The 14,204-nt window shown below is 34.5% G+C and overlaps 1 protein-coding gene across 5 annotated transcripts in view; it reads left to right on the top strand.

The window, feature by feature from the left end:
- The window catches only part of LOC121877331 (serine/threonine-protein kinase VRK1-like), an 81,935-nt gene extending 72,039 nt beyond the window's left edge, over positions 1-9,896 (top strand). For 4 of the 5 annotated variants that reach the window (XM_042383033.1, XM_042383031.1, XM_042383034.1 and 1 more), the window contains one exon: positions 7,953-9,896. In XM_042383033.1, the coding sequence (XP_042238967.1) occupies positions 7,953-8,116 (164 nt within the window). In that variant the 3' untranslated portion in view covers positions 8,117-9,896. Of the gene's footprint in view, positions 1-3,113; positions 3,535-7,952 lie in introns of those variants that run through there. The other variant, XM_042383035.1, reaches the window with a different exon arrangement.
- Positions 9,897-14,204: the final 4,308 nt, after the last annotated feature.

Raw genomic sequence — 14,204 nt, 5'->3', positions numbered from 1 at the left:
TGATTTCGACTAGTAACTAAGGTTTCTTTTGTGGTTCATGTGTTTTGTCTTCCATTTTCACTTTCACTAATATGGGAAGTGCACATACATGTTTGGGTTTTACACTTCTTTTCTTGTTGGCATTAACTGCAGTCTGAGTTGAACCCATATACAGTACTGTACAGTATTTTTTCCCTTACTCTTAAGTAAAAGTTCATTTACACAAGATATGTAGAACTTGTGAGGTGACTGTTCTTGTAGTGTTCAAAGAAAATATGATGCATGCATGCCACAGTTCTGTTGAGCAACTTACCAGTACTTCTAAAAGAATGGATGTGTGTGTAAAAAGAAAAACAATCATAATTTGGCAGTTATCTTTGACAAGTAGTGAGCAATGGTGATACAAGTTCTACAAAACGAGTTGAACGCTCAATAGAATAGCAAATAGGCCTTCTAACCTGGGTAAGCAATATTGTGGAAGGACTTACTATATCGTTCTTTTGTTTGGCTTATCATTTTTAAAACTACTACTTTGAAAGCAGGTCATACATTCTCTGTTGGCATATAATTGAAACTATATTTTGCTCCCATTAATATTTTTTCACTCATACAAGTCTCATCTTGTTATAATGCAAAATGGCCAGAATCAAGAACAAATAGACTTCATTTGTACAGTTACTCTTCTTGTTATAATAGATATGTTCACCTATGGTGCACCCCTTCCACAAGAAGACCAATGATATCTATCTGGTTAATTCCTTTAGCATCAGTGTCACATCACCCACCAGTAGCTTGCCCATCCCTATAATTCACTTGATACCCTGTTCTCGTAATATATTCAGTAGCATCAGACAGACAAATTCCGAGTACTAACTGAAGGTAAGAGAGTAAGAAACATCATGGTTGAAACTGCCTAGTGTTGTTTGTTTTTGCATTGACACAGGTTTAATCAGAAAGAGTTTGTAACTGTAAGTAGCAAAGAAGGACACAGAATTTAATGTTAGTGAAGCTAGAATAAGGATTTTTTAGGAAATGGGGTGAATGTCATGAAATGGACTAATAATTAAGGAATGATGGTGGAAAGATGTACATATTGAAAAATATATAGATGGAGAATGTGTCAGACTGCTAAAGATAAGAATGTACAGAGAAATACTACAAAAGCAGCAAATTGGAGGAAATGGAAGTCATACTCTTGAGAGTTGCATAAGGCAAGTAGGATGCCAATATACAGTGGTCCCTTGATTAACGAAATTTCGGTTAAGGAATTAGCTCCCATAAGGATTTTCAGTTCCATTAACGAACAAAACTTCGATTAACGAAAGCCTTAGGAGAAACACGCTTTTTTGTGAGCATCAGCCGATCGGCTAGCCCGCCAATACAGTAATTGGTTCTATGTTTACATTCGTTTCCAGTGGAATAAATATCAAGAAAGTTGTGCTCTTGAATATTTTTGCATTTTTTATATTAAAATTATTGGTAATTCTAAAATTTAGCCATCCAAGCTGTCTACATAAAGTTTTTCAACTAATATTTTTTGCTTGATATATGTAACTTTATTCATTTATTTTTACTCATTTACATGCACACATTGTCCTAAGGGCAAAGCTGTACTGTACATGTACTCAAAATGTACAAAATGATTACTAAGCTTTTTGTCTTATTAGAATTCCAGCAATGTAAATTATATTCTCCCCAGTCACTTCTATGACATTTTATAAGCAAAAAACAAAAACTCAAATCTAAAGGACATGAATAAGCAAATAAATACTTCACTAGACCTTTGGTGCCAACTGTCAAACATGTCCCTTCCCTCCCTCCCAGCCAGGGTTTGGTGGTTTTAGGTTTACAGTTTTTATCTTATATAATATCACCGACTAAAGTTAGGAGAATATAATTTGCATTGCTTGAATCCTTGCAAGACAGTGAATAATTTGAATATAAATTTAATATATTTTGCACAAGAGATAAAAATTTTAGTACATTAGTTTAGTACATTTTAATGGTGTACAAGTTTTTCAACTGTTATTTTTGGGTAGATTTGCATAAATTTCATTTATTTTTATTCATATACATACCATACTAAAAGAAATAAATGACCTAAGTGCAAACCTGTACTGTACAGTACATATACTAAATGATTACGGTACTAAAATTTTTATGTATAGTGCAAATTATAGCTTGTTTATATTCAAATTGATCACTATCGTACAAGAATCCCAGCAATGTAAATTATATTTTCCCAGGCTGTTTCAATGGCATTTTATAAGAGAAAAGCTTAGTCACTCTTAAGGACTGATAAATAAACACACATTAGACCTTGGCACCAATTCTCAAACATATCACCTCACCTCCCTCTCCCCCATCTGCCCAGCCAGGGTTTTAGGCTTACAGTTTTTATCTTATGTAATATCACAGACTAAAGTTAGGAGAATATAATTCGCATTGCTGGAATCCTTGATTGATTTAAGGGCGATTATGGGGATTTTTAGGTGTGTTTCTGACTTTGTGTTTTTTGGCTTTACTTTGTATGTTCCTTTTCTGTGAGTTGGAACCAATTACCCAATATCCCACTGAAATAATAGATTCAGTTAACAAAATTTTTGGTTAACAAACGACTGTGGAACCACTTGTGTTTGTTAATCGAGGGACCACTGTATATATATTGGGAAGAGTCATGAGCACAGTACTAGACAAATCCAACCAGGGTTTGTGCTAGTGAATTGGGTGTATGAGATGAATGGGAAACATGTTTGGTACAATTTAGAGATGAATGAGACATGATAAAGATGGAGAAGTAGAGGGAAGAGGTAATTTTTTTGTTCTGGTCAAATTGTTTTAGCTGGAGTTTACAAAAGAAAAAAGTGTGATAGAGAGAACAGGCATGCCTGCAGACATACACATTGTATACTGTGCTTCCCTGCACTCAAATTCTTTACAATATACCATTGTTCAGAAGTTCACATCAAATTTCTGGCATAACTTCTAGAAGGATGATTTGTATCTATTAATTGCTAACTGTAGTGGAAAGGAAGACAAAATGCATATGATACATTATACTGTATTGCCAAAATCATTGTAGTTCCAATTTTTGGATAACTGAAATGTTGGCTACATACAGTAATTCCTAACAGGCACCAAAATACGATGTTGGTTTTCCTACGCCTGGAGCTGTGTGGCCCACATCCTGTCATCATATCCAGTTGTCACCAGGTCAAAATTTACAATTAAAGGATAACGTTACCTACTACTTATGATTCAGGAAAGAGCCCTTTTTTACCATTTTGTATCGATTCTAAAAAAGTTAGTAGCCTATAGAGAAACTTGTAAGGGTTATATAGTGTGTAGGAATTGTATGCAGCTTAATAAGATATATACATTATCACTGCTGAGAAATACCACATTACACCAAGCCTCTCTCCTTGCTCTCTTATCAAAAGTGCTTTTGATATACAGTATTGCATATTTCTTCTTATGTAAGTGTTGTGTAATATATTCCATGGGTATAGTATAGTGTAATGTAGAAATTATCTTGTATAGTAATAAGGTTATTTTTGTAGTGTTTTATATACATTGCCGTATATAATTATACATTACTGGGTATTTACGAGTTCACATTAGGGAATAATATATATATATATATATATATATATATATATATATATATATATATATATATATATATATATATATATATATATATATATATATATATATATATATATATATATATATATATATATATATATATATATATATATATAATATATATATATATATATATATATATATATATATATATATATATATATATATATATATATATATATATATATATATATATATATATATATATATATATATATATATATATATAATATATATATTAATATATATGCAGTAGTACCCCGCTTAATGCGGTCAATAGAACCCACAGGGTGTTAGGTGAAAACCGCGCTAAGTGAACAACAGAACATATGGGATTAATTCCAATAGAAACTGGCCCGACCCCCAAACTCCACTTTTTGACGACACACAACAATGTTGTAGTAAAAATTTTATCTTAACTTTATGATGGTATGAACAAACAAGTAATATAGAAGAGGTTAGGTTAGGAAAAATAAAAGTTAAGTTAGGAAAACTAAAAGTTAGGTGTAACACTTACGTTAGTAGAAGACACACACTGCGCAACCTTACAGCGCGGCTTGCCCAGGCGGGAGGGAGGGAGGGGGGGGGAGAGGCGAGAGCAGGCGGTTGGGGCGAATCTAAAAATAGTGTCTCGAGGCGGACACTCTGCGCGATATATGGAAAAAACCTGTGTTATGAAAGTTTGGTCCGGAAACTCCCGTGGTCCGGAACGATTTTAGTTTGTCCAATAGGTAGATAGGCAGTTTTTTTTTTTTACTTATCTGAATTATTATTATTATTACAGGAGTATTAAATTTTTGCCCCTCAGGCCCCAATGTGGGTCAGTGACCTATGCCCGGGTGGGCTAATCCCCTTAAAAAAAAAAAGCCGCGGGAAATTAAGGTTTGTTTACATCCGGCAGTTCGGCTGCTCTCTCTCTCTCTGCTTGTCTATACAGAGTACAACATTTAACCCTTCAATATATATGAGCAGTAAATAAGTGTTGCTTTCATATTCTTATGTAGAGTAATGACGATATATTTTCACATGTGCGCACTTACATACGAGCAGTCTCACTTTTTTTTTTACCATTAATGGTTAGCTACTTATATTGTTCCATTTATTAACATTAAATAACATTACAGGTACTTCAAGCAACCATATTCATTTTTTACATTAATTTTACTACAGCTAAACTCAGGGTCTTATTTTCTTCAGTTTTATATGTAGAACCAATCAGTCACTGGTTTCGTAAGCTTTAACATAAACAATGCCGGCAGCCGTCTCGTCTCCTCTAATATTCCACGTATTATTAATAAATTGTATTGTTAATTTTGCACACACGTACATTAATTCAATAAAAACAAATTCAGAAACATTAATTAAAATATATATGAACAGTAAATAAGTGTTGCTTTCATATTCTTATGTAAAGTAATGATGATATGTTTTCACGTGTGCGCATGCACACTTACATATGCGATCTCTCTTTTTTCTTTACCATTATCGTTAGCCACTTCTATTATTCCATTTATTAACATTAAATAACATTACTTAAAACAACCATATTAATTTTACTACAGCTACAACCAAGGTTTATTTTCTTCAGTTTTATATGTAGAACCAGTCAGTCACTGGTTTTGTAATCAACGCATACAATGCTGTGTCATTTCCTCGTGTGTTTTAATATTCTACGTATTATTAATGAATTGTATTGCTCATTTTGCACACATAAACATTAATTCAATAAAAAAGACATTCAGTAATAAACAATAATGAATCTTTTGTACATAAGAGAAATGACGCTGTTTACACGGTTATGCACGTCGTCTGCACGTTGGCGGGCCGTTCAAACCCGTCGAAATTCAAGTTTCTGCCGTCAAAATTTTTATTTATTTATTTTTTGTGTTCCAATATAATACGTTAAGAATTAAAAAACTCACGAAATTTGAGAAGCTACTATACGACATTTATTTATATTAATTTAATGTGGAAAATCTTATTAAAGGAAAGTTAGACTATTCTTACATTTCATACAGTAATTATGTGCAATAAAGATGTACAGTTGTAAGAGAATGTGGAATTTGGAAGGTTTGTAGGTTTGGCAATTTTCTCTGAGAATGTATCGCCATGATTCGATTGCGGGATAATTAGTGGTCATAATGACGATTGGAAATTTTTAATTACATTATGTCAATGGTAATCACTCGGCAACTATGGGTTTCCTAGGTGTGATTTAGGTGTTGTGTTATTTTGGAAGCACTTTATTAGCTAAATCCTGTGACCACTGCCCATGACCCCACTTGTATGTACCCAACCCTAGTTAATGCCCAAGTGACCCTTTGCCACATAGCGGCTAATCTATGAAACGGACCGTGCCGTACTTGGCCCATAAACTTCCGCAAGTTAAAATTATTATATTTTTGACTATATATAGTAATTTCACTGTTACATTTTCCTAGTTATTTACTCTTAGGTGATGAAACAGTAATGAATTTTGTGTGAAGATTATTCTTTAAATAAATATTGCTTTACTCACCATGAACTGGCTGCATCTACCTGAACTGCAGGCCACATTAAATAGAATTTCTCGATCACTCCAAGGTCCGCACAAACACATGGTCTGGGCCGTGGGTTGTTCATGCCTGCAGTACAGTGTGTATTTCACTTGTGCTTACTGTTGGCTTGAAATTATTATGTAGTGTACACCAAAATTTTTGGGTAAAAATAGGTTTTGTGGCATTTTAAGACTTGGGGAATGTCTCATGTAGAATGTACAGTAACTTTACTTTTATAATACAGTAAAAGTCTGTAGAACCATTTTCTTTAATTTACAAAAGGTTTTTCTGGAAAGATACCCCTTTGTAATTTGGGGTCTGCCTGTACCTTCATGTATAGACATAGGTTAGATATAAGTTTGTACAGTGCAGGGGGCCCCCCTAAGTTTGTGGATTTTTGTTTCGCGGGCCTCTATTATTTGCGGATGACACCCTGGATGTACCCAACAATGTCTGTGGGTAGTTATAAAGTTGCCGGCATTTTTGCGGCTGGGAAAGGGAGCCATTTGTTCTAGAGACAGTTATTTCCTTTACCTGTATTGTAAATGTGTGTGTAGACATGCACAAAACACATACAAATAAATAATAATTGGAAAATACTCTCACAAATAATTAGAAACAGGTTTATTAAAAATGTGAGTCTACCCCTGAGTCTGTGCTTTATTACTTTACTAATAAAGCACAGACTTGAAGGTAGACTGTTACGTTTTAATAAATTTGTTTCTGATTATTTGTAAGTATTTTCCAATTATTATTTATTTGTATGTGTTGTGTGTGTGTGTGTGTGTGTGTCTACAGCACATACATACACACACACACACACATATACAATAGAGGTAAAATATATAATGTTCCTAAGGGCAAACAAATTAAGGGAATATACATCTCTTTGTACACAAGTAAAAATGTACCCTTCCCCCACGGTCCGCAAATGTTATTCACTGATTTGGCGATTCGCGGCCATTTTGAGAACCCAACCCCCGCGAATTTGGGGGGCCTCCTGTATTACCCTTCGGAAGGATGGGTCATGAATAATGCAAACTGGGTACTTTTCATAATATAGTTCTGTGAGGATGAATTTGCAAGGGATTCAATGTTTGCCTCATTTCTTTTGTATTTTGAAGGGTATATTGTATTAAAGTTATTAAATTATATTCTGGTATATGAAACTAGAATTAAATTTATTACAGGCAAAATTTTATTGAATACTCTGTATATGTACATTTTCACATAGCTTTAACATTATATTTTGGCTGTAATTAATATTTTGTCATGACATACTACCTGAAAGCAGTATTGTATGTACAGTACTTAATTTATTATTAAGATGACAAATCTGAGCTTGGAAGACTGAATAGTTGTTTTTTAGATAACTATTAGTACAATACCCTTGTATGATACTAATGTATTTTTATAATACTGCATTGTGCTGTAATTAGGAAACAAAATGTCTTTTTAATGCCTAGAAATGCAAGTAATTTAACACTTAATTTAAAAATTACAAATATTCTTTTGGGTCATACATCTTACAGTATGAAATTTAACAGTTTGATATGAAGATCAGTCAGGTTTGTTAAAACTCAAGAGTTTTAAATATTAATGTACTAGTACTACATAATGTTTACCTTATGATATTGGTATGATTACTGTACGGTATATCCATATCCAATACAAAATAATTACAGCCTTAATCCTTGTTACAATATTTGTAAATTTTTATCAATATGACTATATTTTTCAAAATTTGATGTATTAAACTCATTTACTATTTAATTTTAATTGATGAAGGAAACACGAGACTGAAAGGAACAAAACCACTTGTCTCGCCACGGGAGGTTGCCTATCTGCTTGTGACTGCTCCTACGGAATTAAGAACCATTGGAACACAAACATCACCAGGTATTAGAGTGACCCGCAGTACATCAAGACAAGCTTCCCCAGAACTGTTTTAAAGGGGAATAAGTTTTACAAAAATATATTTACAGAAATTTAGTAATTCACAAACAATTTCAAAGTGTGTTGGTGCTCTTGATCGGAAAAGTGAATTACAAAGAAAATAAAGCTCTGAAATAGAGTATGGTGCTGTGAGTGAAGTGTTAAGAAATTGAACTTTACTTTGAAGTGAGAACTTAGGTTGTGTTAGTGCACTGAAAAACATTAGGTCCTAAAAAACTTATCCTGGATGTTAGAGACTTACCTAAGTGTTTGCAATATATGGTTGTACTTTCCATAGTGAAACAGGTAAAGTACTGTAGATAATTATTCCAGCTTAAATAATAAAATGAAAAAGTGGACCAGGCTGTACTGTACATTAACAAAATCCCTGAGAGTTAATAGTTATGATGTTTCTGTAAATAAAACATTTCTCTTTTCCTCGCCAATGGTTGAATCATTACAAATTATTACCTCTTTATGGATTTCATTTTTTCATTTCATTCCAAGCTAGGTATTTCAGATTCTAAATTATTTCATTGCATTCATCATTTTCATTTTTTTTTCATGATGTATCTAATACTGCTTCAGACAAAAAAGTTTGTGCTGTTTATTTCAGATAATTTCTTTGTGTGCCATTCTAGCTCTCAGCTTTATTATGCAAAATTGGTTATAATTTTTTACTATTATTTGATTTTTCCTGAGCTTTGTTTTGTAAACTGATCCTCAAAATTTATGGATGTCTAATGTTGAAACTAAGGCTGTGATTGCCCCAATTCATGAGTGTATAAAAACAAATTTCATACCACAAACTATTCAGGCATTGAAGCATATTTTACATCTTTGTGGCATTATTATAGTATTTTTTAATGTGGAAATTTCATGTATATGGATCAAATGTTCCTTGGTTTTCTCTTCAAAGCCATCAGTTAGGTATTTTGAATAAAAATCCCTTAGATGGGTCCCAAACTATAAAAATAAGAACGTTGTGGGGTAAAACTTTTCAAAGTTAATTTTGACTCGCCAAACACTATCTATCTACTGTTTTCCACTATAGTATTTCTCAAAGGTTTGTAATGATGCAGTGCTCTGGGCTGCTTTACTTATTATTTATCTTTTTGAGGTTTAAGCTTCCTAAAAAATAGTTTACAGTGCTAAAATGAATTTGACCTTGTCAAAATATTTTGGAATCAAAATACGTAGTATGTTTTGCGTATTTGCGTTTACATTGTCCAGCCTGGAAGGCATGTCGCTATTTTCAACAAGTAGCATTTATTTGACAAATTCAATAGATGGCCTATGCCACATGTAGGCAAACAGGAAATTGTTAGAGGGGCATGGTCGAAATAGGTGTTCTAGACCATGTCCTTTAAAACAAACCACCTTATATATACACTAGCATTATACAGAATCACTGAAAAGTCTAGACTATTCTTGATGTTTTTTGTCACTGCTGACAACCTGTAGTAATTATCTTCACTTGAATTCAGCTCACTTTCAACTGTCCAAAGGTAAAATTTAATTGTCGTATATTTGGCGAGTGAAAATCAAGTTTCAAAAGTTTGAAATAAAAAAATTCAAGATTTTTACAGTTTGGGACCTGTTTATTTTAATGGATAGGTTATTAGGTTAAATAAAGTTCCATGACCATGCTAAGAAAGGTTGTGCAATACCTCAAAATATCAGAAGGTTGCATTATACATACATTACTTCCTGCTGATTCATTTATTTATTATATATTGCTTGTCTAACATGATAAAGTGTTCAAGGAAAATCTTTTGGAGTACATATAAATTTTAATTGGATTTTCATTTATCCCAGTAGTAATTTGATACTTGCACATGTAGTAACATTAGTCCAATCCATTGGCAAACTCTTACCAAGCTCAAGATGCAATTTTTTTTAGTTCACTTGATCAATTTTAATTGCCCAGCCATAGTTTGGCTAATGGTCTGGCAAGGCCACGTTTAAAGGGGCACATAATTGTACTCCGCTAACTTTGAACAGTGCTAAGTGGCCTATTGGGTCTATTGCTTAGCTTTGAGCTAAATAAAGGGCAAGGTGTACTGTGGTAGAGCAGAAACTTTTAAGATTCCCAGCCAAAGGCAGAGAATCTGTAGTACAGTATAAACAGTAGCTCTTAAGTGCAAGTGCCATGTTGCATCAAGCAAAAGCAAGGAAGCTATTACAAATCGATCTTAAAAGTTTGGTGTAGTTCTTGCATGGTCGTGTGTTACCCAGACTATTCATTTACTTATTAGTAAGAAACCCTCGGCAGTTAATAATGATGTCTGCTTTGGGGATAAACTGCTGTAATTGGTGACTAATATAAATGATAGGTACTTCTGTGGTGTAAAATGATTTCATGTCTACACTAAAATGCAATACTTCCTGCCATTACTCTGCCTAGTCAGGTCATTGGAACTGTGTGGTAAAAAAAAGGGGGGGGGGGAGGTGGCTAAGAATGTTTTGTTACTATTTGTAATAAAATTAGTTGGAAGTTTCACATTCTTAATGGGTTGTGGTTTTCATGAAACAAGTCAGGAGTTTAACATAGTTTACACATCAATCATAATTTTTTGCCTAGACTGCTTTTTATTTAGCTTACCCAATGCTCAAAATTCATAAATAGCTGATATGAGTTTACCATTTCTTCCTCTTTTGTCCTTACTTCTAAGATCTCAAAGGTTCACGTTGTTTTTGCTCAAAGCTGCGGCTCCAAACTCAGTCATTACTAGTTTATTCCATTGTACAGTGTAAATGTTTTTCCCTTCTAAGAAAATAAAAGTGTTTGAATAAAATTTTTGAGTTTATTTCTCCACTTTTATTTATTTTGTCGAGTAAAAATTTTTTGTAATCAGAAGATTCCTATGTACTCTATATCACTGATTTCTTTTCATGACCTTTGGGCAGGAATCTACACTTCATAATATGACTCACATTCATAATCTTTGAAGTACAGTGGTCCTCAACTTTTTTAAGTATGGTGTGATAAGGGCTTCATCAGTTCATATAGCACGCGAATTTCCATATACAAAAATGCCTCAAGTCGGGAATCGAACCCTGGACCTCTGCGTATGAACTAGGATTGCTACCACCACGCCACAAGGACAACAAGAACAATGTTAGACTTTGTTTTATTTCACACAAAGTCTGTTCTTTGGTTTTTTTTTTAGCAACGTGAACCTCCATCGGAGATTGCCCGTGCCAACTATGTGGTCGTAGTAGTATTTTACCGAATCCAGCTCGGAAACGCGGGGTTACATATATATCTTGTCAGTCCATATAGCATGCAGATTGCCATATCCAAACAATACCTCACTAGTTGGGAATCAAACCCTGGACCTCTGTGTGTGAATAGGGACTGCTACCACAGCGCCACAACAACAAAAGCAATCCTAGGTTGTTAAGATTGCACAGGCAATCCCTGATGGAGATCTAAGTAAGTTTGAAAATTTTAGGCATCTACTGCCAGTACAATACAACCAGCAGCTCACCAGCTTACATCATCGTACTGTAAGGTTAGTTTTACTATAAGATTAATTAGTATATTTTTTTTTATTCAAGTATTATGCATAAATTCTGTACTAAAACATTTACCTGTATATGCTTACTGTGTAATTCACTGTCTTGAGTAAAATTCAAGGTAAGAGTAGTTCATTGAATTGTATTTTCATGAGCTTATGTTTCTTCATAAACAGTCATTATTTCTTATTATTTATTTCTAATGATTTTACACTTGTACATAAATTGTGTACATGTTTATTGTATAGTGCATTATACCTTATATAAAGATCAAAACAGTGCAGTCACAATGATTGATTTTTTCAGATAGGCTATATTTTTTTTTCAGGATTCTATATTACTTATGTACTTTTCGCTATTAAATAACATAAGAATGGAGGAAACTGTAGTGGGCCTATTGGCCCATACTAGGCTGACCTATTTACACCCAACCCCTATCGCTCATATACAGTCTCTCCTCGACTTACGACAACCCGGACATTACGTATTTTCAAGTCCCGATGTACTGTAAGTGATCGTGCTGTGTACTGACAAAATTTTCGTTTGTAATTCCATTTAAAATGGCTGGCAAGCATAAAAGTGAGAGTTCTCGTGGTGCTGAGAAGAAAAAGAGACACCCATTTTAGAATTTCAATGTATTACTTTTGCCTTTTTGACTTACGACCTGGTCGTCGGGACGGAACCCCGTCGTAAGTCGAGGAGAGACCGTGCATGTATCCACGATAATTATAGGACCCAATATTCGCTGATATGGCTTATCACGTTACCCTCAATTGCAACTGTGTACGATTTTCGCCGATTGATCTGGGTTATCGCGGAATTATCATGGGACAGCGGCGGGTCTGGAGAGCCAGCCGTACCAGTGACTGTCAAGAGATGGCAGCACAGCTCGTGGCACCAGCTTTCAGTGACATTGTTTCCCTGCTCTGTTTTGGTTGGTGTTTGAAGACGGTTTCCTGTTCCGTTCTTGTTTTTGGTGTAATTTTTGTTACCTTTACTTACCTTCCACCATGGCTCCTGTGAACAAGAAGTGTTAAGGTTCCTGATCCAGCCAAGTGACGAAGACGTGTGTATACAGCTGTACTTTGGTTGAATGTTCCGATGTTCCCGACAAGAATAAGCATGCGCTTGGCAACACACCCATTGCGTTTTACCACTTCCTTCCACTGCACCTCTCTAATCACCCTCACCTTTCTGCTTTCTCACTCCATAATTTAAAATTTATGTAACAATGTGGAAGGAATATGACATTGTTCGTTTATACTTACACTCAATTTTGTGGGTGGACATCAGCTGTTCAGTTGTGTCTGGTAGTGGGGCAGCCAGTGTTACCAAACAAACTGATTGATGCATCATCTCACCACTTGCCACATTCTCTCCCTCCAGCACCTGCTCATGATCACCACCACTATCTCTATTATCACCACCTAACTCATAATTTCAGTGATGGATTTGCTTTAGCCAGAGCAGACAAGCATGATGTCCACTACATGATATCCCACCCATTTCACACCTTCCTCCCTCCCACCCACTCTCTCTCACCGACACCATGCCTTTCATTTTACTATGGCTGTCATTCATAATACAATATTGTACAGTACTGTACATTGTTGATTTGTTATTCATTAATTAGTAAAGATACGTTACTAGTATTATATCGTTTAGTGTACCTACACATTTTTGGGGGTATATTTTGGTCAGTTAGGGGATGCATCTTTGGGGTCGTGGGACAAAACTAATTTTTCCCTTAGATTGTGTGTTTCGATATGTACGGTTTTGCTTATCACGGTAGTTTTCTGGAACCTAACCCCGGCAAATATCGAGGATACATGTATCCGTCCAACCTATATTTGAAGCTATCCAGCTTGTTTGACTTAATGATGACATCAGGTAACTTGTTCCACTCATCCACTATGCTATTTCCAAACCAGTGTTTACCTACCTCGTGCTTAAATCTAAATTTGTCTACTTTAAAACCATTGCTACAAGTTTACTCATGGTTGGATAGTTTGTTATATTACTTTTGTTTAACCCTGAATTCCATTTACACAGCTCGATCATATCGCCCCTCATTCTCTCGAAGGAGTGTAAATTAAGATGCTTTAGTCTATTTGTACTCAAGGTTCCTAATCCCTGAGATTAGTCTTGTCATCCTCCTCTGAATGCTTTCTAGGGATTCTATATACATTCTGTAGTACGGTGACCAGAACTGAACCGCATAATCCTAGTGAGGTCTCGCAAGCGCACGATATATTTTTAGGATAACCTCTCTAGTCTTGTAACCAACACTCCTTTGTATGAACCCAAGTACAGGGGGTCCCTGACTTACAAACGCCCGCCGATGCGAACAGTTAAACTTTAAATTAACAGTATTTTATTTACCTGATGACTTTATTTTTTACTTTCATTTACTGTATTTTGTCATTCTATTTCTTCCTTTCTCTTAAATTAAGTGATTTTAGATGTATATAACGACTTAGGCTATGATATACTGTAGTGGGATTTTAAACATTGTTCTGAAGTACGGTATGCACATGGCACGTGTTTCAACTTGCGTACATTTTCAACTTGAGAACATCCTCA

The sequence above is a fragment of the Homarus americanus genome, unplaced genomic scaffold, assembly GCF_018991925.1.
Source record: "Homarus americanus isolate GMGI-L3 unplaced genomic scaffold, GMGI_Hamer_2.0 scaffold367, whole genome shotgun sequence".
In the NCBI taxonomy this organism is placed as follows: domain Eukaryota; kingdom Metazoa; phylum Arthropoda; class Malacostraca; order Decapoda; family Nephropidae; genus Homarus; species Homarus americanus.
This window is presented reverse-complemented; position numbering and strand designations above follow the sequence as displayed.